At 46.7% G+C, this 24,036-nt stretch overlaps 3 protein-coding genes across 3 annotated transcripts; 2 read left to right on the top strand and 1 right to left on the bottom strand.

Annotated features, from left to right (window-relative positions):
- The first annotated feature begins 7,558 nt into the window (after positions 1 to 7,558).
- gbp (glycogen synthase kinase binding protein) lies at positions 7,559 to 9,831 on the top strand. The gene has a single exon (XM_037455125.2). It carries the CDS (start codon positions 8,250 to 8,252, stop codon positions 8,778 to 8,780), a length of 531 nt encoding a protein of 176 aa, XP_037311022.1. The 5' UTR covers positions 7,559 to 8,249; the 3' UTR covers positions 8,781 to 9,831.
- A 3,731-nt stretch (positions 9,832 to 13,562) lies between these two features.
- On the bottom strand, positions 13,563 to 15,657 carry kcnv1 (potassium voltage-gated channel modifier subfamily V member 1). The gene is made up of 3 exons (XM_037453523.2): positions 15,356 to 15,657; positions 14,572 to 15,224; positions 13,563 to 14,332 (listed from the first exon to the last, which is right to left on the bottom strand). Exons 1-3 carry the CDS (start codon positions 15,655 to 15,657, stop codon positions 13,836 to 13,838), a joined length of 1,452 nt encoding a protein of 483 aa, XP_037309420.2. The 3' UTR covers positions 13,563 to 13,835.
- Positions 15,658 to 17,954: 2,297 nt separating this feature from the next.
- Positions 17,955 to 23,799, top strand: dek (DEK proto-oncogene). Its single transcript, XM_037453130.2, has 12 exons — positions 17,955 to 18,030; positions 18,684 to 18,808; positions 19,240 to 19,338; positions 19,437 to 19,546; positions 19,838 to 19,932; positions 20,026 to 20,155; positions 20,325 to 20,645; positions 20,959 to 21,069; positions 22,136 to 22,217; positions 22,459 to 22,592; positions 22,662 to 22,730; positions 23,645 to 23,799. The coding sequence occupies exons 2-12, from the start codon at positions 18,700 to 18,702 to the stop codon at positions 23,654 to 23,656; spliced, it is 1,272 nt and encodes a 423-aa protein (XP_037309027.2). The 5' UTR covers positions 17,955 to 18,030; positions 18,684 to 18,699; the 3' UTR covers positions 23,657 to 23,799.
- Positions 23,800 to 24,036: the final 237 nt, after the last annotated feature.

Genomic DNA, 24,036 nt, shown 5'->3' with positions numbered 1-24,036 from the left:
CATAATAGTATTTGTAGAAGTTTTATTGCTTCTTGTGCTGAAGGGAGACATCAGAACATCTGGCTGAATACGCTGAATAAGCAGAATTGAAATATGAGAATCATCCTCATCAATGACTCTGAGGATCCATGACCTACAAAGAAAACACACCTTCACGCACGGTAATAAAGACAAGTGAAGGAGGCGTGTGTGTGTGTGTGTGTGTGTGTGTGTGTGTGTGTGTGTGTTAGAAACGAGGTCAGCTGCAGTCTTTCTTACACACTCCTCTCTGTGTCTCTCAAACCTTCAGAGAATCCTGCCGACTCTCAGATTACCTCAGAGAGTAAATCCTCACGACAGCACTCACACACACAGACACACACACACACACACACACACACACACACACACAGACCTGAGAGCCGGGGCTTGTGAGTAAAGAGCTGACTCCATGTGACGGCCGTGTGGACTTGGCAGAACTGCACTCGTTGCTTCGTGGGTTTGAACCTGCAGCAGCTGTCAGATCTCCGTCAGCCCCCCCCCCCCCCCCCCTCTACCCCCCCCCCCCCCCTGTCAAACCTCCACCCATCCTCCTACACCACACACACAGAGACACACGTATGCATTCAACACATAACTACATTCACAACACATGTCAGACATACAAAAGGAGATTATTATTACACACACACACACACACCCCTGCGTAGTCTAATCTCAGGGAGAAGGGGAGCAGGCTGAGGAGCTAAAGCAGCAGTAGAAGATGAGGATTTACAGCATCATCTTCCTCCTCTTCCTCCCTCACAACACACACACACACAGACACACACACACGCACAGACACACACAACGCTTATCAAGCAAAGATGAAAAGAACATAAGCTTATCATGCACATGTATAAAATGTACACATATTTACTCACAAAGCACTCACCTACAAGTGTGCATGTTGAGGGCTTTTATTGTGAAAGGTAAACTCAATTTATTGAATGTGAGTTTATCATCATGTTTACAGTTAAAGCAACTTTTAAATGATTCAGCTTCCACCATTAGGGCTTCTCGGTTGATTTAACCAAGTATTTAACCATCTTTATTACACAAGTATTTCTTTGCAATATGTTTAAAATTAAATAATTAGTTTGGTAACGTTTTAACAACACACAACAAACACACACGCTTCACCTCAAGCCAGATGTTGTGAAGCGACAGATGTGACCCTGAGAGCAGAAATGTTGAATCTGTTCAGTGAGAAGAGATGGACAACTCACACACACACACACACCCCCCCCACCCCCCCCCCCCCCACACACACACACAGCGATCATGTGTGTATACAAATCAGAGAGAAATTTGTCAAATCAGCTGAAAGTATTTTTTGTGTTTCTCTCCATGTGGGTCTGTGTGTGTGTGTGTGTGTGTGTGTGTATCTGACTCTGTGTGCGTATCTGGCTGTGTGTCTGTGTGTGTCTCTCTGTGTGCGTGTTATATTTCTGCATTCTGCATGAATTTGAGCATGAAAGTGTGTGTTTGTGTTTATTTGTTTGTGTGTTTTTTGTTTGTCTGTGTGTTTGCGTGTTTGTGTGTTTGTTTGTGTGTCCCTCTGCTGTCACACTGAGCTTCCGTCACCCCCACCTCATTACCCATCATCCCTTGCACACGGCCAAAGGGAGACGCCTCGTTGGATGCGCCTTTGTGAAGATGATGCAACACCACGCAGGAGCTGCTTTGAGAAGTAAGGAGAGGAGGAGTAGAAGGAAGGAGGAGAAGAGAAGAGGAAAAGCAGAAGGAAGGAGGAGAAGAGGAGAGGAGGAGTAGAAGGAAGGAGGAGAAGAGGAGAGGAGAAGGAGAAGGAAGGAGGAGAGGAGGAGAGGAGGAGAGGAGGAGTAGAAGGAAGGAGGAGAAGAGGAGAGGAGAAGGAGAAGGAGAAGGAAGGAGGAGGAGAGGAGAGGAGAAGAAGAAGGAAGGAGGAGATGAGGAGAGGAGGAGGTGAAGGAAGGAGGAGATGAGGAGAGGAGGAGGTGAAGGAAGGAGGAGATGAGGAGAGGAGGAGGTGAAGGAAGGAGGAGATGAGGAGAGGAGGAGTAGAAGGAAGGAGGAGAAGAGGAGAGGAGAAGGAGAAGGAATTTTGTATTTTTTTAGAGCCCAAAATTGCAAATTACAAGTTTTTTCTACAGTCTGAAGACATAAAACATCCTCTGTCCCAAAACCCTCACATCAGCACAGAAAAAACTCATAGTAGCAAGTAGCAGAACAAGTCTACAGCAGGACCACTGCAGGGACAACCATCATCAGGTAGAACCACCAGGTAGAACCACCATCAGATAGAACCTCCATCCACAGAGGCTTCTGAGGATGGAGGGAGAGCAGAAAGATGCTGGTTTATGATGACAGTAATATGAATCATATTTAAAGTAATGATGATGGCAGCAGCAGGTGTCAGCAGAGCCATGAGCCAGGAGCCAGAACCAAGGTCCAGATGGAACTACGATCCACAGAAACCTGCTAGAAGAGAAAGCACAAAGAACTCCCAGAAAGAGGCTGAATTAGTGATGTGCATTAATAAAACATGGATGATTGTGGAAGGAGAGAGTGAGAAGGAAGGAGAAGATGGAAGGAGGAGAGGAGATGAAGAGTGTTTAGTGTAGTTCTACCTTCTGCCAATAGGGGGCAACACAACACCATCTTAAATGTAACAACTGCTAAAGATTGAGTTCTATTGAGCAAAAACACCCAAAATGGGGATTCCCTTAAAAAATGTCAACTATTATGTGATATATTATGTTGTATTTTATTGATTTTAGAATTGATGACTAGAACGTTAGAAATGCAAAATGTATAAGAGCAGTAATGTATAAAGATTAATATTTACCTTTGGTAGAGAAGAAGACAATAGTTTGCACATGCACGTGGTGCCCTCTGGTGGCAGGAGGGGTTCTTCTGTTTCATCCTCATTGTATTGTCATTAGTTCATCATTAACAGACAGATAAAACAAATCAATGCAAAAATATGAATGCAAATGTTTTGTGAATATGATTATTGTATTATAACAATCATCTTGAGTGATTATATTTGTATTATCATTACTATTATTAGTAGGTATAATCTGCATTTCTACAAATGTAGTGACTTATTGTCACAGCAGCAGTGAAGCTTGTTTATGACGATGTGTGTTTGTGTGTAGTTCTGCAGTCTGTCTACTGGCCACCAGGGGGCGACTCGCCCGACTTTATCTGCATGACTTTAATATTTGATGCTCAATTGTTGGCGTTTAGTCTCAACTACAATCCAAAGAAATATCTTTGTAACATTGTAAAAAGACAAAAATACCAAAACCAGTGTTTCACAGATTAAGAGTGTGTGTGTGTGTGTGTGTGTGTGTGTGTGTGTGTGTGTGTGTGTGTGTGTGTTGTAATGATTTACAGTCACTGATTAATGAGACCACAGCAGACACGTTTCCTTCATGAGTCCTTTCAAACGCCCCGTCTCGCTCGTCCACGGCCCGGTCTCACTTCCTGTCCCGACTCCCCGACCCGTTTGAGGGTCCCAAGGGTCCCGAGGACAGAATAGAGACACCTACGGAGACCTTTGCGGCGTCCCCTTGTGAAATGTCCAGAGTCCAAAGGGCGCATCAAGGGGACAGAAATAGACGAGATAGCGGACACATTGTCTCCTCGTCCTCCAGGCCTGTCCTCGCTGAAGACAAGAAGACATGTCTCTATTGCCATGTGGTCAAAACCTTGTCACACTCTCTGTTGAGCGATGACATCATGATTCACTGCGTTGAAAATATGATCAATCTGTCTTCATGCCCTCGTAACCACGGCAACCAAACACAGACTAATAGCCACTTTCATCCAGGGCCTCCTTAGACCAGCTTCCTCTCCGTCGTCATGGAGACGGCTCAGCTGTCACCTTGTGGTCACGTGACTGCCGGTCCACATCTGTGTCCCACCTGGATTGACCCTAAAGGCTTCGTGCTTATACATGTATGTATATTAATACATATATGTATAAATATACATACATGTATGTATGTATATAAACAAAGGCTCAGTCGTCTGATTGGCTGAGCCAGAAGCTGCTTTTCAGGCTCTCTGTTGTAATTTCTTGGTAACAGGCCGCACCCTGTTCTCTGACACACACACACACCCACAGACACACACACACACACATACACCCACAGACGCATGCAAACACAGACACACACAAGTTTGTTTCAGCACATTTGAACATAACAGATATTATTAATTCCTCCTCGTACTCATTCTGAATGTTTTGTCTTAATAAAAAAGATTAAACAACTACCAGAATGTGTGGATTCATTCATTCATTCATTCATCACTTTGCCCTAAAACAACAATATTTTCACATGCATCATTATGACATCTAATGTGTGTGTATGTAGTGTGTGTATATGTAGCATGTGTAGTGTGTGTATATGTAGCATGTGTGGCATGTGTAGTGTGTGTAGCGTGTGTAGCATGTGTAGTATGTGTAGCGTGTGTAGCATGTGTAGCATGTGTAGTATGTGTAGCGTGTGTAGCATGTGTAGCATGTGTAGTGTGTGTAGCGTGTGTAGTGTGTGTAGCGTGTGTAGCATGTGTAGTGTGTGTATATGTAGCATGTGTAGCATGTGTAGTGTGTGTAGTGTGTGTAGCGTGTGTAGCATGTGTAGTGTGTGTATATGTAGCATGTGTAGTGTGTGTAGTGTGTGTAGCGTGTGTAGCATGTGTGGTGTGTGTATATGTAGCATGTGTAGCGTGTGTAGTGTGTGTAGCGTGTGTTTAACCCTGAAACAGAAGCTGTTTGTTTTGTCTGAAATGTTCCCCCCCCTTTGCTTTTTTGCTAACAGTGCTAACGATGCTAACGATGCTACAGGGCACACTTTATTACTTTATTCACACTCTGAACTTCTTTGATGTGAAGAAGATGGTGAACTGCGTGGCTCACTGTTGTCCTTCGTAGCAGAACAAGAGGAGGAGGAACACTGTGAAGCTTTGCTTTGTGTGTCGTGTTCATGTGTTCACCTTTAACGTAAAGGTCCAGGTCCACTCGGGTCATCTTGTTGTGTCCGTATCTGAGGCCGTGGTTTAACGGACCAACGCTCGGATATCACTTCCTGCCATGTGCAACCTCCTCACATTCCTGTGAGGGAGGGAGTGTCCCTCCCCCTCTCCCTCTGCATGGGGAAACCAACCCGATGAACCCGTCGTGGCTGGCGGCCCTCCAACTGCTGCCAAAGGTGGTCCTCCGGGTCCAGGCCTGCTTCGTGGTGCGACTACAGGAAAGCAGCGCCTCGGCGCCGTGGGACCTCCTGCAGGAGGCTCTGCTCCGGGCCGCAGACGCTGATCTTTGTAGAAGAAATGCTGACTGGTGCTTTTATGAAGCTAAAGCCAGCGCACATCTCATGACAACAATTAGCCTCTGAAGGGTCAGAACACGTGGCCTTTTCTGCTTGTTGCATGAATACAAAGTCCTTTCAAAATAAACTTCTGTCTTCATAGTATGCAACTTAGTGAGGTTATGAATGATGAAATACCATAAACTCATGTGCGCAGTGTTTACCGAGGGAATAAATCATGGAGTCATTTCCTCATAGACTTCAATGAGCCCATAAAAACTAGTTCTGGTTTGCTCTGAACTCTTCTCTCAGCAGAGCTTTGGGGCTTCCTGCTTCGTGAGTGGAAGACTATTGTTGGTCGGAATGTGCCTCTAAGCAGCTGTGAGGGAGCCTCGTGACCTTCAGGGCCGCAGCCTGCCCCCCTGTTGTTTTCTACGACTGTTTACCTCGCACACGCCTACACAACCCAAGGAAGAGGATGAGGTCACCCTGCCGGCGTTCCTGTTGTGGTGGTGCGTTCAGGGAACCCGGGAGAGCAGCAGCTAACAGGAGTGGTATTTGTGAGCTGCGCTGACTCACTTACAGGAAAACACCCGCTTCACCGCCGGCTCGCTTCCTGCCGTGGTGGTCCGGAGACACATCCAGAGTTTGACCCAAACGATCTGGATGCAAATGTTTTTGCCGTCCTTATTGAAGACACGTTGGTTGTTGACACACGGCGCAGGGCGTGGACGCCTGAGCACCTGAACACCTGGATCCAGGTCCTTAGTCCACCTGCTCCTCGTCACATGACACTCCGCCTGCTGCAGCGTCCACAAGCTGCACAGATCCCTTTCTCGCACCTCAGGTGGCCCGAAAGAAACATGCTTCAGAACGAGCAACACTCAAGAACCCTTGAGAAGCATTAAGACCCCTTAGGAACCCTTGAAAACCTTTGACGTGTAGAGGGGCAGATTTGAAATGTTTGGTATTTTTGGTCAGAACTTGACGTGGAGGTCGACTTGGCCTCCCAAACATCTGGCCCAGAAAAGAGAGAGAACTTCTGTTTCAGGTCATGTGACATTCGGAAAAAACATGTAGGTGAATGAAGACGACATCAGCTGAACCATCTGATCAGTCATGTGATCTAAACATCCGCTACGTCATCATTTATTCCCATGACCCGCGTCCACTGGTTCCTTCAACAAAGACAAGAAAACCTCCTCAGGGGATAATCCTCCAGCTTCAATAACAATAACAATGATTATAATGATAATAATAACAATAATGATGACATTAATCAGCATGCTGCTGATGGAATGCAGACATACTCTTAGCATATATTTTATTGTACTTTTATTTTGTTTTTATCTTATTGCTGCACTATGTTGTCATTATTGTACTGTCTTCCGTCATGCACCAACCGCCAAGACAATTTATGTCTAACATGTGATGGCAAGAAACGTTTCCTGATTCCTGAACTGTGTCTCTTTAAACTGCAGCAAAACAGGCTTTGTAATTGAAGCTTGATTCATGAAAACATTTTACACTGGAATTTACGTCTTGCATCATCACGTGTTGGATTTTAATCTAATCTCAGGCGCACAGCGCCGTGCACGCGCCGTGCACGTTAACCATACCTCACACTCACGATGTTTAGTTCCTGCTGCAGGAAGTGGGGACGGTTTCTCTCTCACGTGGAGGCACCATTCCCCGGACGAACGGAAGTCTCAGGGAACCCGAGCCGGGGAGCCTTCTGATTGGCCGACGGGCCACGTGGTAGGTGACAGTAGCTCCTTGTATGGGCACGGAGGCGCTCTCTGTCTGGCTGGAGCATCAGGTTCAGCGCGGTCAGGTTTTGCTCGGAACAGAAACGTACACTGTTGTTCTCTCAGGCACGCACACACACACACACACACGCACACACACACGCTTCTATTGTCAGGGCAGATCCACACGTTTACACACCACGCTCACAGCCGGCTATTTTCATCTGCTGCCTCTCTCTCTCACAAATATATATATATATATATATATATATATATATATATATATATATATATATATATATATATATATATATATTACATCACATGTATTTGGTATGCAGATTTTGGTATTTTAATTTGTGTCTGATTCGAATAGAATCATCACTGTGTATTAGAGCTGATTATTTTATCTTTCACATCCCGTGAGTGCAGATTGTGTCCCTTTTCACGGTATCTTTGATTTTTAGTAGCTGTGACTTATAAACATGTTTGCATGCTTACAAAGCGTAAAAAGCTGCAGATTATACGCTCACATGTACGCAAATGTATGATCAATTATATTTAATCATTTACGGCTTATCGCCGTGGAGTTAATACTACATCATTTGTATAGTTTACGTGACAATATTTTGAATTAGTATTTTTAACACACGTCATCTGGGTTCAACCTGTGCACGTTTAGACACTTAAAGAGGAACACGAGATGTTTGTGTACATTCGGCATGAATTAGGACTCATAAACAAACCGGTGCTTTGTTTGTTTTGCCCAGACAGACAGCAGCAGACAGTTAGGAGTTATGTAAGGGCCGTTTGAACGGAGCGGTCCAAACGCGCCCGGGTGACAGCCGGGGAACCACTTCACCGAGAAAGGGAAATTAAATGTTTTTGCTGTTTCGAGATTATCTAAGGCAATATATACATTTAACACAATTGCAATATTCTGATATATTCCGTAAAAACGTAAAAATTGTAGTTAATTCGGGTTTATAAAATGCTTCCCTCCCCTCCGGGCGAAGATGGTACAGTCCAAGCCGCGTCATCCATTGTTTACAAATCGACCCTGCTCGTTGGTAACTAGCGGCGTGCTGAGAGAGGAGCGGCCCGGCGGCTCTCAGTCAAACCGACGACCAGAAGAAAAGACCCACCCGAAACAACTCGCCGAACCCCGCGACACGCCGCCATGCCGTGTCGGAAGGAGAACTACATCTTTCTGGAGCAGTCCGTCACCGTCGACTCCAAAGAAGTGGACGCGCTGGTGACGAAGATCGGCGAGGCGCTGCAGCTCCACAACAACAACAACAGTGGCGGCGGCATCCAGCAGACGGTGTCCGTGTCCGTGTCCTGCCTGCACGGGCTCACCGCCGGCGGCAACCCGGCGGCTGTAAACAGCGGTGGAGGAGCAGGAGGAGGAGGTGTGGGAGCTCCGGCGCAGAGGCGCTCTGGCTGCTGCATGAGGCTCCGGAACCACCGGGGGAGCAGCAGCAGCAGGGCGAGCCCGTACAGCGTGCCCGGTTCCAACGGCGACCGGGAGTGGGACCAGATCAAACCGTGGCACAAGAAGCGGATCGACGTGGAGCAGGACGACCCGCACCGGCTGCTGCAGGAGCTGATTCTGTCGGGGAACCTGATCAAAGAGGCCGTGAGGAGGCTGCAGTTCTCCGCCGCGGAGTGTGGAGATTTCCCCAAGGCGGTGGACAATGTGCCGAGCTGATACCGTAACGGACGAGCCGGGGACGGGGGTCCAACCCCCCCCCCCCCCTTATGGACACCCAAACTGTTGTTTAGAATTTCACTGGTAGCTATGTTTATTTCCAATTCCGTTTGTTACTCTACGGTAGCTAGCGGTTGTTTAGCTAGCTAGCCACCGGCTGAATGAGCCGTGTTGTTTTGCTAGCAGTTAGCCTAGCAGCTAGCCGCCTGGCTAAGGGCCGTGTTGTTGTTTGAATGTCCCCCGGTGGAGCGGGGGGGGGAGGGGGGAAGTGGGGAGTTAAACCACCGACCTTTAACCGGCCGTTTCGTTGATAAACAAATGGAAATATTTCGAAAGCTAATGCTAATCTCGTGTGATTTAAGATCAAAACTCACATCCCGCGGGACTATGTTTGTGTAAACGTTAGTTCTGTGAACAATGGGGCTGATTGAATGAATGAATGAGTGAACTGAGACCGGAAGTGGACGATTATTCATTTCTTATTTACCACTTTGTCCCGAAATCTGTTTTTTTTTGGGGGGGGGGGTATTACAATAGGGCTGTGGGTTAGTAAACAATTTATTTTACAATCTCATGCTGCTGCGCAGAGAGGAAGAACTTCCGTACACTCATTCAATTCCTGCTGGGTTGTCCTCTAACTTTACCCAGACTAATCAGTGACACATGTATGTGTGTATATATACATATATATGTGTATGTGTGTATATATATACATATATATGTGTATATATACATATATATGAGACGCTCAAGGACAACACCCCCGTGTGTCGCTCTTAGATCATATTTAAGTGTCTTCAGCTCAGGGGTGTGATGTTGTTTCTGGAGACTTCTGTGGTGCTCACCTCACCTTTTGGAATTGCGACTTGTTGTGTTTTTGTATTTGTTTCTTCTCGGTAAAAAGAAAAATCAGCACGACTGCTTCGTAACGAAGTTTTTGATAACGTTCCTGAATATTCAGGTTTCTTTGTTTTTTTGTTGTTGTTTTAATAAACTCATTCTTGTTTTTCCAAAACCTCCGTAGTAGTTTGTTATTCTGGTGAGTGTGTGGTGGTCTTGAAGAACACATCACGCTCATTATCAGCCTATAAATACCCCCCCTACCCCCCCCTTCACAACATGACACCAGCGTGAAAAACATGTTTTTGCTCCAGCGGCTGAGGTCCTGCTCCCTCTGCTGCTGGGACACTGGGAGCATGTGACATCATCATCGTGGGGGTGGGGGCGCATGAGGCCATTCATTGTAATTAAAAACACACTGTAGGTGCTTTACATTAGAACGTTCCAGACAAAAGGGGGAGAAACTCAACCATGTGCTCCACAATCTGCTGCTATTGATCCTAAATTTATTGATGACTTCTATTAACTCGGTTTAAGGCTGTCAATGTTTAACGAGTGTTGTCTAATGCCAAAGTTCTGATGGAAGCTGAATCCACTGAATGACACAGAATTAAAAGCATGACGGCCGAAAGCTTCACTCGCTCCTCGGCGCCATCTGGTGGACGACGAATGCTAAACCGGAAGTGATTAATGGCGTGTTTAAGGCTTTGAATGAAGTCGATCAGCTGATGCTGTTTGTGATCCCAACACACACATACACTCACCGGCCACTTTATTAGGTACCCCATGCTAGTAACGGGTTGGACCCCCTTTTGCCTTCAGAACTGCCTCAATTCTTCGTGGCATAGATTCAACAAGGTGCTGAAAGCATTCCTCAGGGAGTTTGGTCCATATTGACATGATGGCATCACACAGTTGCCGCAGATTTGTCGGCTGCACATCCATGATGCGAATCTCCCGTTCCACCACATCCCAAAGATGCTCTATTGGATTGAGATCTGGTGATTGTGGAGGCCATTTGAGTACAGCGAACTCATTGTCATGTTCAAGAAACCAGTCTGAGATGATTCCAGCTTTATGACATGGCGCTTTATCCTGCTGAAAGTAGCCATCAGAAGTTGGGTACATTGTGGTCATAAAGGGATGGACATGGTCAGCAACAATACTCAGGTAGGCTGTGGCGTTGCAACGATGCTCAATTGGTACCAAGGGGCCCAAAGAGTGCCAAGAAAATATTCCCCACACCATGACACCACCACCACCAGCCTGAACCGTTGATACAAGGCAGGATGGATCCATGCTTTCATGTTGTAGACGCCAAATTCTGACCCTACCATCCGAATGTCGCAGCAGAAATCGAGACTCATCAGACCAGGCAACGTTTTTCCAATCTTCTATTGTCCAATTTCGATGAGCTTGTGCAAATTGTAGCCTCAGTTTCCTGTTCTTTGCTGAAAGGAGTGGCACCCGGTGTGGTCTTCTGCTGCTGTAGCCCATCTGCCTCAAAGTTCGACGTACTGTGCGTTCAGAGATGCTCTTATGCCCACCTTGGTTGTAACGGGTGGTTATTTGAGTCACTGTTGCCCTTCTATCAGCTCGAACCAGTCTGGCCATTCTCCTCTGACCTCTGGCATCAACAAGGCATTTCCGCCCACAGAACTGCCGCTCACTGGATGTTTTTTCTTTTTCGGACCATTCTCTGTAAACCCTAGAGATGGTTGTGCGTGAAAATCCCAGTAGATTAGCAGTTTCTGAAATACTCAGACCAGCCCTTCTGGCACCAACAATCATGCCACGTTCAAAGTCACTCAAATCACCTTTCTTCCCCATACTGATGCTCGCTTTGAACTGCAGGAGATTGTCTTGACAATGTCTACATGCCTAAATGCACTGAGTTGCCGCCATGTGATTGGCTGCTTAGAAATTAAGTGTTAATGAGCAGTTGGACAGGTGTACCTAATAAAGTGGCCGGTGAGTGTATATACATACTGTAATGGGGGGGTTAGAGTGTTGTGATTGTGTTACCGAAGCGTTTCCTGAATCAGTCACGTGGTTCGGCCGTCTGGCGAGGCCTCGAACGCCATCGACCCGCTTCAGAGCGTCAGCGCTGATGGAGTGAGTCTGGAGTCTGGACCACAGAGTCAGGGCCATTCGGGCTTTTTTACTAACAATCATTACTTAATGGAGAAAATAATCAACATACTGTGTGGTGAACTTATTGCTACATTATGGTCATCAGGAGACACTGCTTTTCATGTTTGAGTTCTACTTCCTGTCGTCATGGTTTTGTGTCCCAGGTGAGTGGTTTAAGACTTCAGGACCCGTCAGGGAGCAGGAAGCTTAAAACAATACTCTGAAACTTCTCCTGGTTTTCATCATGTTCACATCAATGAACCAGTGTTTAATTAGAGTTCCATTTGGGGTCTGAGTAACCCAACCCCAACCCCCTAACCTTAACCCTACCCCTAAGGCCTCAGAACCTGAACCCTAAAGCCTTACATCCTGAACCCTAAAGCCCTTGGCAGTAACACAACGTGTTTAAATAATATAAAGGTTTAATCTAAATATTAAATAACCCATTCTCTCTGCTGATGGGGAGTCTACTTCTGAGTGTGATGATGTTTTAAGTAGCAGCTGAAATCATGATGCTGAAATATCTGCATTCAGTCCTCAGAATGCATGAAACCAACGTGTTGTTCTATCAGCTCTTTGTGAAGCACCGGTTTATTACTTACGTTCTGACGGGTAAGAAAGCGATCAGCTGGCATGTTGAGTTCTTGCAGACCTCCGGTCTCCCTTCTTATTTATTTTTGATGACTTCCTGCCTTCACCACTGACCTAAATTCGGCGCTCGGATGAACAGCAAAAAACAACTGGAACATCACATTTGCATTTTAGTTGGAGCATAAATCCATCAGGAGGATGATGACCAGACGTTTCACACTAAAAACGTTGCAAATAAACCGTTTCACTAATTTTTGTTGCTGATGTTCTACTTTTCACTATTAGTCTACATGACTTAGTTTATAAGTGCAGCTTTGTATTAGTAAGCTGAGCGAGAGCAAACTAATGTGGCATAAAAAGCAGAGGTTGATGTAGATCAGCCTAACAAATACTATCCCAAAGAGAAACAAAGGTCCTTCTTTGCCGGAGAGATTCTATAAAAGACTAAAATAAAAGTGTAAATGATTCAACGCCAAGCAGAGAAGACGAGACCCTCAGAGCCTGCTGTCAGGACGAAAGGTGGTGTTACATAATCAAACATTTTAACTAACTAAACAAAGGATTAAAAGGAAACTGTGAGATGAATCACGACATCACCTCACCTCCTGTGGCACACACACATGTTTGTATGGGTGCTCATGTGGGGACATGATCTGAGAACATAATGACGGCGTGGGGACTGAACTTTGGGATATTCACTTTAATGGGGTTTTTAGTGCGTATAAGGTTAAGTTTAGGTAAGGTTAGGTTTACTTCAAGGGAAGAAATATTTAGGTTTAGAACGAGATCAAATATGTTTGGGTTATTTGTACCATGGTTCCTCCGAGGAGTTACAAAGGACGCTTCAAATGTAAAGTAAATGAATTAAATAAGAGAAAGCAAACCTTTACAAACGGGTCAGCCACTGGTTTCATGCTCCGCTGCTTTTTGTATAATGTTTAGGGTTCAGACTTCGCTGTGCTATTGGAAAAGAGCAGGCGGGCCCTCAGGAGAGGCTTCTGCACGACGAGTGATGACAGGAACACGCAGCCCAGGGCACCGTGACGGGGACACGGCCTGCGGTCGGTGACGCAGCGCCTACTGACCCATGGTCACATTGTGAGAAGAAGCCAGAGGAGATGTGACGAGGTGTGGCCACGAAAAAACAGCAGCACAAACACTTCTCAGCCACACACGTCTCAAAATAGTGTCATAAAATAATAAGTAAACAACGAGTAGTTTTAATATTCACATCATCACATTCACTAAAACATCCTGCATTCAGATGTACAACGAAGAAGAAGTCGAGAAGGTCTGGGAGGATCTATCAAACACAGGAGAGCACTGCATGAAATTAATTGGTAATGAAGATAGTTGCAGAACCTTTTTGCATCAAAGAATTCATCAATGAAGGATCATGGGAAACATTGTAGCTTTCAAACAGACGTTTCTTTTGTATCATTTCTGTCTCATCTCTCTTTCCTTCCTGAGGGGTCAGAGGTCAGGTGTCTCCTACCACCACAGTTCCTCCCCCTCGCTGCTCCGTGCGCTCTGCCGCCTGCGAAGCTCCAACATCTCCAGGACGCCGCGGGCGTCGGCGTCTCCCACGTTCACGCCGCCTCCCCCGGCGAGCCGCGGGCCGACCTCCTCAGTATCTTGCCGCGCTGCCGCCGCCTCCTTCGCCTTCAGCGTGACGTAGCAGGCGGAGAAGCGCTCGTTGATGATGGCGATGGGGAGCGACAGGATCAGGATCCCGGACAGGATGCAGAGGAAGGCGAGCACTTTCCCCGCCGGCGTGTCGGGCCGGATGTCCCCATAGCCCACCGTGGTCATGGACGTGGTCGCCCACCACCAAGCCGCCGGCACGCTGTTGAAGGTGGTGGCGGGGTGGTCGTGCTCCAGAGTGAAGGCCACCGTGGCGAATATGGAGATGCCGACTCCGAGGAAGAGGAGCAGGAGGCCGACCTCCTCGTAGCACTGAGCGATGGTCCAACCCAGGGACTTGAGGCCTGACGGAAACGAGGGGAACATTTCATCACGTATTTCGCCTGGATGAAACCAGCTGGAGGTCGATGACCAAATGCAACCGAAGGCTTCTGACCTTCGGTTTGGTTCAGTGGAAAGAGAGAACCGATACATATCAAGTGTTACTTTATCAGGTATAACATCAGCAGTTACTATTCATCCCAGGTGGAACCCCGTCAACACCACCTGACTCCATCAGACGTGGGCGTTGCCGCCTGTTTACCTGTCGAGTGTCTCCCCAGCTTCAGCAGACGGAGCGACCGGAGGAGCCGGAGGACCTGCACCACGCGGCCCACGTTCTCCAGGTCCGTGGATCCTCCGCGCAGCGCCTCCACCGCCAGCGTCACGTAGAACGGAAGGATGGCCAGCAGGTCGATCACGTTGGGAACACTGCGACCGAAGTGGCACTTGTTCCTCACGCAGAGGAACCGAAGCGCCAGCTCGCCGGTGAACCACGCCACGCACACGTGCTCCAGCGCGTCGAACAGCAGCGGCGCGGCGACGCTTGAGCCCTCCCCCAGGTCCAACGAGATGAGCACCATGTTGACGACGGACACCACCACAAAGAAGACCGAGAGGAAGCCGAAGGTGCGAGCAGGGCGGGACGACTCGGGTTTCTCCAGAAGGTCCCACAGGCGCCGACGGAGAGCCGGGCACGAGGCGCCCGCGAAGTCGTCATCGCCGACCTCGGGCTCCAACTCGGGCCGCACGTCGAGGTTCTCCTTCTGCTGCTTGCGGCGGGTGAAGCGCTCGCGGCAGCAGGGGGCGATGCAAAGCTCGTCGATGCCCCAGTACTCGAGCTCCTGCAGGAAGGAGATCTCGCACAGCTCCTCCCTGACGTGCAGGTCACCCGTCTGGTAAAAGTTCATCACATACCTGTCGGGCCAAACAGGAAGTGGTCTGTCAGAGCAGATCACAGGTTTACAGAGGGGGCCATAACTGTTGGGACTTCATCCGTCTACACAAGAAGAAGCACCGCCCCTAATTCAGAACGAGGCGCCACCTACTGGAAGGTCTGTGAGTTTCGGTCGAAGAAGAACTCGTTCCCCGGGAGGTCGGCGTCGTCGCAGAGCTCCAGCGCCGAGCCTCGGGCGCATCGGGCCAGCCTCCCCAGCCGGGTCTCCGGGTGCGGCGCCAGCTGCTGCCGCGGCAGCACGAAGCGACTTCCCCCAACGTTGACCACGAAGAAGTCGAGCGGGTCGCTGGACGTCGTCTCGCTGAAGCAGACACTGTCAGAGTCCAGAGACACTGTGGAGGCTCTGTCCTCGTAGGGCCCCGCCCCCGCCGGCAGGCCGTAGGGACGCCTCATAGTGCGGGTCGGGGGCGGAGCCCTACCGCAGGCCGCACCTGCGCTGACCATGAAATTGGACTTTTTCGAATATTTGCGTTAAAACATCTGCGCTACACAAGAAAATGTCAAGTGTCAGTTACCTTACAACTCAGTAGTTAGACTACATTTACATGAGTCCTTTCTGACATTTAGGACATTTTGTCCGACACCATAGCCCAATTCAAATGGAGGCGAAAGGCTGTTTTTGTGTTATCAGGGAATAGGCTTTTTGGAAAGGTAATTTAAGTAATGAGTAATGTCCCTTAAAGCTACGTATTCATGATGTCATATTATTATTATTATAATTATTATCTATGCACTCTTAAATGTAATAAATCAAAAATAAGTAACTTTAAGGAACAGCAGTGTGTAAGATTTATTGGATTATCAGTGTTAAAGCTGCATTCTCTGTAGTGACCAGCAGGGGGCAACTCCTCTGGTCCCATAGACGTCCATGAGGAAATGACTCTACTTCTGTGTAGTGACCAGCAGGGGGCGACTCCTCTGGTCCCATAGACGTCTATGAGGAAATGACTCTACTTCTGTGTAGTGACCAGCAGGGGGCGACTCCTCTGCTCCCATAGACGTCTATGAGGAAATGACTCTACTTCTGTGTAGTGACCAGCAGGGGGCGACTCCTCTGCTCCCATAGACGTCTATGAGGAAATGACTCTACTTCTGTGTAGTGACCAGCAGGGGGCGACTCCTCTGCTCCCATAGACGTCTATGAGGAAATGACTCTTCTTCTGTGTAGTGACCAGCAGGGGGCGACTCCTCTGCTCCCATAGACGTCTATGAGGAAATGACTCTACTTCTGCTGAGTTCTGCTGATTGACAGGTCTCTACCAGATCTCTACATCCTCCTCAGTCTTAACAGGAAACTGAATAAAAGCTCAGTGTTTAACATTTTCTCCAGTTTTAGTTTTTTAATATTATTTAATTATAATTTAATTTGTGTTTGAGGAAACAAACCTCACCGTTATTATTTTATATACCATATTTTAAGGTCTTCTCACGATTTGTGTCCCTGAGGTATTAGTCTTTTTAACATCAAATTAATTAATAACATTATCTACATGATTTATTATCATCTGGAAAATGAATTTTATTGGACTTAAAAGTCAGGGGACGGAATATTTCCTCCATTGACTTGCATCTCGCCAACAAACCCGACAGTTGTCGTCTTTGATTGAGCAACAACAAATGATCCCAAAGACGCTGCAGGTAGAAAACAAACCTGGTGAGTCTTACCTGGTGAAACCAAAAAGGATCTTTGTACAAAAGTAAAATCCAGATGTAGAAAAGTAAGGAATAATCACATGATCACAACCACATCAGGAAGAAGTCTCCGTATCAGACAGCAAGAAGACAAAGAGGAGGAGGACGAAGAGGAAGAGGAGGAGGAGGAGGCTGCTCCTGGAGACTCTTTGCTGCTCACTGAGCTTCGCGGTGCTGCTTCAAAGGAATGTATGAGAGCTGATTAGTGTCACACGAGAGGAGGAGGAGGAGGAGGAGGAGGAGCTATGCTCTACCATTCTAAACTAAAGGTACTGTGGGGGACTATAATAAAGTCTGTGGTACTAGTGGACAAAGTCGTCTCTGGCTGATTCGTGTGCTGACGTTTGGAAGCTTTTTTTGCAACGTTTGCTCCTCCCAGCAGCACTGAGGCAGATGTTTGGTGTCACCTTCATCGAAACCCTGAGTATGTATTTATATATCTATAGATAAATAAATGATGAAAACACATGACCTGTCTTAGGTTGTCCTCACGCGTGTGTTTATTGAATATTTATAATATATTTGAATGTTACATTGGATTTTCTTAGTTTCCTGCCCACAAACTGCTGATGTAAATAGAAGAATACACAGCAGGTTTTTATTGTTCACGTCTCTCCATCTAGTGACCAAAGAAAAACTCTCACTGCAACATTTCAAAGTGATTTGGAGTGTTCTTTTATTCAAGATTTGATCACAATATCTTCAATTTAGATGAATCCCAAATAAATTGCTGTAACTACCGGCATTACTCCTAGTACTATAACTACTACTAAGCTAGTAACAAGTATTTATGTATAGAGGTTAAAAGTACAATATGGAGTGGACTAGAAGTATAAAGTAGTACAAGATGGAAGTACTAAATTAGTACTTCCGATAAGACGGAGGGGGCGGTAATGCGACATTAGTGTATCGGCTACATTATTTATCTACGCGAAGAAGAATTACGTCATGAATGTTCAGTCCAATCAGAGAAGTGGGTCTCACACTTATCCCCGCCCCCCCGAGAAAACCGCCATCATGAAACTAGAAGCGCGGAGCTGTCAGTTGATACGAAGCCCGCTGCTCCAGAACCAGGTGAACCTTCTCAGCTGCTCAGCCCGCGCGAGCTCACGCTGCGCGGGAGTTTGGACGCGTCGTGACCTTCGTGGGCAGTTTGTTGCCTCGGTTCATCTCGTTTTTAACTCTGGAGCGTAGCATCGGCGTAGCTCTTGGGGGTGTTAGCAGGCGGTAGCTAGCGCTAGCTGCGCAGACCATTAAACCTTACGCTTTGTTTGCCTCGATTACGTGAGTTAACACCGGTTAATAACCAAAGCTCCACAGCGGGACTCTGCGTCCTGCAAGGCGGGGCTGTGATGGTTCCCCTGCAGCATCCGCGTGTGAGCATAACGCTCAAAAGTCAACTGTCGTTAGTTTGCGATGCTCGGTGTTTAAGATAAGTTACAGCGCTGCAAAGCGCGCGGACTGTTGTGACGTAATATACCAGTGCTAGCTAGCTAGCTAGCTAACTGCACATGCTGCCAAACAGCATCACCAAATCCGTCCTTTTCAAGCACAGATGCTCGAACGGGTCCACGAGGCATCGTTCTCAGGACACTTTCTCAGCAGACGGATCGGAATGTAGCTAAACAAGACGTTTTTATGTCGGTTTGAAACCGCTCACATGATGCAAATAACGTTATAACGGGTTAAGAAAATGCAGCATAAAGACAATGTATTTCTCATTCAAGGGAAGGACAGACTGATATGAGTGAAGTGGCGGAGGAAGCGATGGACAGCTCTGCAGCCTCCGAGGAGGAGGAGGAGCAGGAGGAGGAGCAGGCCAGTCCAAACAAAAGCACCTCAAAGATCTCTGGTAGTGAAGGAGACCGTTTGGCTTCCTCTGCTTGTTCTTCTCTGTAAAAATAACATCACGTTCAGACCTCATCAGTGATGTGATGATTGATTCATCTCAGAGTCATGTGACCAAAAATCAGAGAAACTGAGTCAACAGCTTTCCATTCATAACATGAAGCTGAGTGAACATGAACGTTTATTAATAACCTGGTAACGCATGTGGACCTGTTGACTATTTAGATGCCATTCTGTTCCCACTTTTGTAGAATAATCATAACTGTTCCTTTGCATTAAAGAGGTGCAAGTTTCTATCCAAAGAGGAGCAGGGCTTTTATTTTGAAGAGAACATCCTGACCTCATGTGACGGGAGCAAACAGAAGAACTGCTGGTGTCCAGAGGGTCAAAGAGGTCTTGTTTCAGTGATTCATGTCTTTGCTGTTGTCGCTGCAGCTGCCGGTGACATCATCGAGGGCAAGAGGGCGAAGAAGACGGTCGAGAGGCTCGACCTTCAGGCCCCGAAGCAGAAGGAGAAGCTCAAGATCGGAGACGGTAAATATTTGCGGCGTTTTAACGTCTTCGCCGTTCAAAGATTTGCTCTGCAGTAAAATGTCTCCGCGTGGCCGGGTGTCTGTGTCCCGCATCATCAGGCAGCGGAGACAAATTGGGAGACATCCCGCGCACCGGCCACCACATCACCAAGATGAAGCAGGCCGACCTGAAACCTCTGCACGCCATCCTGTTCGACAGGCCGGGAAAGGTGCGAACATCTGGAGGATTTAAAGGAGGACACGGTTCAGGGATCGGCATCAAAGAGCCGATATAGGTTTTATATCCCTGATCGGATGTTTTTCCTCCTCATCAAAATTCTAATGAAGGCTGAGTGTGAAACGATCACAATTCATCTCTAAAATACATTTTAGATTCAAGTTCATCACCTTACACCTGAATGCGTCGTCATAATGGTCACTGAGCAGAGCCTGAACGCATCGTCGTGTTGATCGGGTTGTGTGCGTCATGTGATCAGAGATGATTATTGGTCTTTTGTCAGATGGCCACGCTGAAGAAGAACCTGAGGCTCTTTAACGGCTTTCCTTTCGACAGCGACAGCGAGCAGTTCCTCAAGAAACGGGAGAAGCTTCTCAAGTGAGTCGATTCTTCTTCTGCTCGGGGGGGGGCGGGGGGGGGCACTGCATCCAACTCCCCTCGCCGTCATTTCCTGTTTCCCCACAAACGCAGGAACTCTAACTTCACCAACGCCAAGCTGAAGGCGGTGTGCGGCGTGCTGGACCTGGAGAAGAAAGGAACGCACTCGGACCTGGTGGACCGGATCCTGACCTTCCTCATCGCGCCGAAGAACAGCGGCAAGGTGAGCGCATCATGATTCATCTCCTTGTGTCCATGTCAACACGTCGCATGAAGTCCTCATGTTCACTGAGCCTGAAGGTGGACTCTAAACCTTTGAGCATTTGACGTTTGGATTCTAATTGCAAGCCTCGAAATTTCTTCTTCTTCTTCTTCTCCTCTCCAATCGGCAGCGTCTCCTCGTGAAGAAGAAGAGGAAGTCCAAGAAGAATCTGTTGGGCGACGACTCAACGTCCAAACCCAAGAAGAAGAGCCAACCCAAACCCAGCTCCTCCTCCTCCAGCCCCAAGAAGGCCAGGACGGGGAGCAAGTCCAAAGCCATCGTCATGGAAACCAGCAGCGATGACGATGAGGACGCGAAAGAGGGGGTGGACGCTGAGGACAAACTATCGGAGGAGGAGGAGGAGGAGAAGGAGGAGGAGGTGGAGGTGGAGAAGGAGAAGGAGAAGGAGTCAGACAACGAGGAGGAGGAGGAGGAGGACAAGGAGGAGAAGGTGAGGTTGTCCAGGCTGAGCAGCACGCAGACGTCCGTCTGATTCGTCTCCAAATGAATCATCTGCAGCTCAAAGGATCCGTCGACTTGCTGATATCATCCAGGCTTCTGCTCATTGATTGAATCCCCCAGCTTTCTGCTTTCCTACGGCCCCTGAAGGCGTCGTTTTTTAAAAGTTTTTTTTGGTCTCCCAAAATAAACAGTTGAACTGAATCCTAAGAACTTTTAACTGGGATTATGATCTCTAGCATCCGATTGATGCGAGTGCACTTATCAATACGCTGTTGGCTTTATTTGACTCCAACGATTCGCAGACGTTGGTTTCGGCGCCACTGAAGCGGTCGAGGACACCAACGAAGAAGATGGGTCCCCCTAAAAAGAAAGCGAAGAAGGCGGCGTTGGACGAGTCGCAGTCTGACGAGAAGGTAAAGAAACAAAGGGCCGAAAGGCACAAAGTCACATGACTTGGCCGTGCTGGAGGTGTGTCCTTACAGCCAATCAGAGACGAGGTGCTCCTCGCGACGTCACTGACGGTCCACACTCAGGAAACGAGTCCGTAGAAGTTATTAGAAGAAAACGAACAAAACGTCAAGGTTTTGTTTCTTTTTTTGGGGTTAAAAGTAAAGCGACGTGATAGAAAGACGTGAAGATCCTTTGAGCCGATTGGACACCTGCACGTATGAAATAAAAGGTCAATCTAACGTAGCTGTGTGTGGGTGACGGTGCGCTTGGTTTGATTGATCAGGAGTATTTCCTTCTGAAAGTACGTTGTACATAGAAATGCTGAGAGTTAAATAAATGTTGATGTTATAAATAGAATCTGCAGCAGCTCGTGTTTCCATCCTAAAACGTTTCTGACGGACACGTGAAACATTCAACTACTGAAGAACGAGGAGACCTTCCTCACTCAATGTGTTCACTCCACTTTCATCAATTATAAGTATTCAAACTGGAGATTCCATTTTAATTTATGTTAAATCCTTCGAGTAAAATTATCTTCTCACTAAAAATAATAAAATCGGATGTCGTTAATTCAGCATCGGCTTCAAAAACGAGTGACTTTTCATCCGCAAACATCGGAAAAAAGGCTTTGACACGTTTACACAAGTTATTAATGTAAATGAGGGACTCAACATTTGAACCCTTTTTATTGCATGTCATGGAATCCATATTCATGCAGCCAGTAGAATGTTCTGGTGTCGAAGGCTTTATGAATCTTCTAGAAATGTGTCTATAGTTGAAAGTTGGGTTTACTAAGTTTTAAATCTTCTGGCTCATCAAAGAGGTGAAGATGTAAACAGGTGGGACAGGAAATGCTTTTTTTTATTGAATATCTGAGAAAATGGGAACATTTGGAATAAATTCAGGCCGGATTATTGTTGGCTAAAATCCGAGCGTCTAAAGAGAAATTACATCAGGTATCAGCGGCTCTGGACGCCTGTCGTGATGCGTTCAGTGACCCCCCCCCCCCCCCCCACCTATCCGTTGCAGCCCAAAAAGAAGAAAGCAGCGGCGTCCAAACCTGCCGCCAAAAGCAAGAAGGCCGACAGCAGCAGCGACCGGAGGGACGCAGGTGAGGCCTCGCCGAGGGTCCGCCTGTCTGTCAAAGAGCAGCCGAGGGGAGGGGCTTATCGCTATGGAAACTGTGATTAAATCTGCCAATAGCTCGCTACTCGATTGTGGAAACGGTCTGATGACATCGTCATGATGTGTCGACTGAATCCACCCCGACACATCTGGGCGTTAGTTGCAGCTGAGGTGATGATGATGATGGTGATGATGATTATGATGAAGGATCTGTCGCCTTCCTGCAGACGACTCGGACGACGAGCCCCTCATCAGGAGGACCAAGAAGCCCCCCAGTGAGGAGAAGCTGAAGGAGACGGTGCGGCGCCTCCTGGAGGAGGCGAACCTGGAGGAGGTGACCATGAAGCAGATCTGTCAGAAGGTGAGGAGACGCACGCCGCCTCTCTGGCTCCTATTGCACCAGGTGTGATCATGTGATCCTGTGTTTTAGGTGTTTGACACGTATCCAGAACACGACCTGAGCGGCAAGAAGGATTACATCAAAGAGACGGTGAAATCAGTGAGTGCACACACACACACACACAGGTCACACTAATAATTATTTCATGGAGTCTCCAGCAGGGGGCGATGGAGGTGAAGAAACGTCAGAATATTTACCTTTCAGGGGACATGATGCAATAAACAGTCTTTTAATGAGAAGCAGTACTTGCTGATAATAACTCACAGTAATAAACGCACACACACACACACACACACACACACACACTCAGACCGTTGTGAAGACGGAGTCTTCCTCCCAAAGAGCAGCAGCCACAGAACGTCCGACCCTTCCAGGAAGCAGGAAGTCCTCTGTTGTCGCATTTAGTAACTAATGGTCCATTTAGAGTCAAATGGGGCGGGGCTACACACTGATTGACAGGCCTCTACCTGCTCAGTGTCCCTCTGGATTTTGCAAGCTAGTAATTATTTGCCTTATGCCATTTCTGCACTACCATGCTGCTAATTCGGATACCTGTCATTTATATATTCTGCTCATTCTGTACATATTCTTTTTATACATATCGCATATATTCTCTGCACTGCTTTCTTGCACGTCTGGTTAGATGCTAAAACTGCATTTTGTACCTGAACTGCAATGACAATAAAGTTGAATCTAATCTCGTAAGAATAATTTTAGTATTAATGGCAGTTTAAATAGCAGTATCAGTTGTACTAATATTTGAAAGAGCAAAAAGTATTTCAACAAAACTGCTTTGTTCTGAGTTTTATAGTTGAGGTACAGATAATTATTGAGGCTTTTATTTTGAAATGATGGCAAAACTAAGGATCAAAGCTCGAACAAGTGAACGTTACTTCTACTATGGATGAATATCATAATGTGCCTCATTTATTTCTTTATCTATTGACTGCCCGTATACAAGTATTTTTTATTTAATCATATATATAACAAATAATGTCTTTATTTCCTAACAGCTCATCACATGAAGATTTGAAGAACAAAGTTCAACAACTTTCTTGTTTGGTTTCAGATCTCATTTTTATCGTGTTTAGATTTTTCAGATTTGTCATCAAACAAATTGAATGTTTTCAGTAATTTTTCTTTCTGTTTTGACTTGCATTTGTAAATATGTTTCTAATTATCAAAAGCTTTTTTCAATGCTTTTATCGACTTTGTAAACATTTCTTTAATTTACCTTTTTAAAATGAATTATGCTGAATAAACCTTTTATAACACTGTTATAAAGTATTTTTTTAAATCTAGGAAACGTGTTTCCTTCAGTACTACTGTAGTAAAAGTACAAATACTGCGATACTGTTCCAGGGAAAACTCACTAACTACAAGTATTAGTCATAGTATGTTTTAT

The sequence above is a fragment of the Pungitius pungitius genome, chromosome 11 (assembly GCF_949316345.1).
Source record: "Pungitius pungitius chromosome 11, fPunPun2.1, whole genome shotgun sequence".
Classification (NCBI taxonomy): domain Eukaryota; kingdom Metazoa; phylum Chordata; class Actinopteri; order Perciformes; family Gasterosteidae; genus Pungitius; species Pungitius pungitius.
Note: the sequence above shows the minus strand (reverse complement) of the source record. Positions and strands in the feature narration are given on the sequence as shown.

Excerpts from the sequence above, each read along its gene's own strand:
- gbp (XM_037455125.2), top strand. The coding sequence starts at position 8,250 with ATGCCGTGTCGGAAGGAGAACTACATCTTTCTGGAGCAGTCCGTCACC.
- kcnv1 (XM_037453523.2), bottom strand. The coding sequence starts at position 15,657 with ATGAGGCGTCCCTACGGCCTGCCGGCGGGGGCGGGGCCCTACGAGGAC. Across the intron at positions 15,225-15,355 it reads CGAAACTCACAGACCTTCCA|GTATGTGATGAACTTTTACC; the intron begins GTAGGTGGCGCC and ends TTGGCCCGACAG. Across the intron at positions 14,333-14,571 it reads GCTGGGGAGACACTCGACAG|GCCTCAAGTCCCTGGGTTGG; the intron begins GTAAACAGGCGG and ends CGTTTCCGTCAG.
- dek (XM_037453130.2), top strand. The coding sequence starts at position 18,700 with ATGAGTGAAGTGGCGGAGGAAGCGATGGACAGCTCTGCAGCCTCCGAG. Across the intron at positions 18,809-19,239 it reads AAGCACCTCAAAGATCTCTG|CTGCCGGTGACATCATCGAG; the intron begins GTAGTGAAGGAG and ends TTGTCGCTGCAG. Across the intron at positions 21,070-22,135 it reads AGTCGCAGTCTGACGAGAAG|CCCAAAAAGAAGAAAGCAGC; the intron begins GTAAAGAAACAA and ends TATCCGTTGCAG.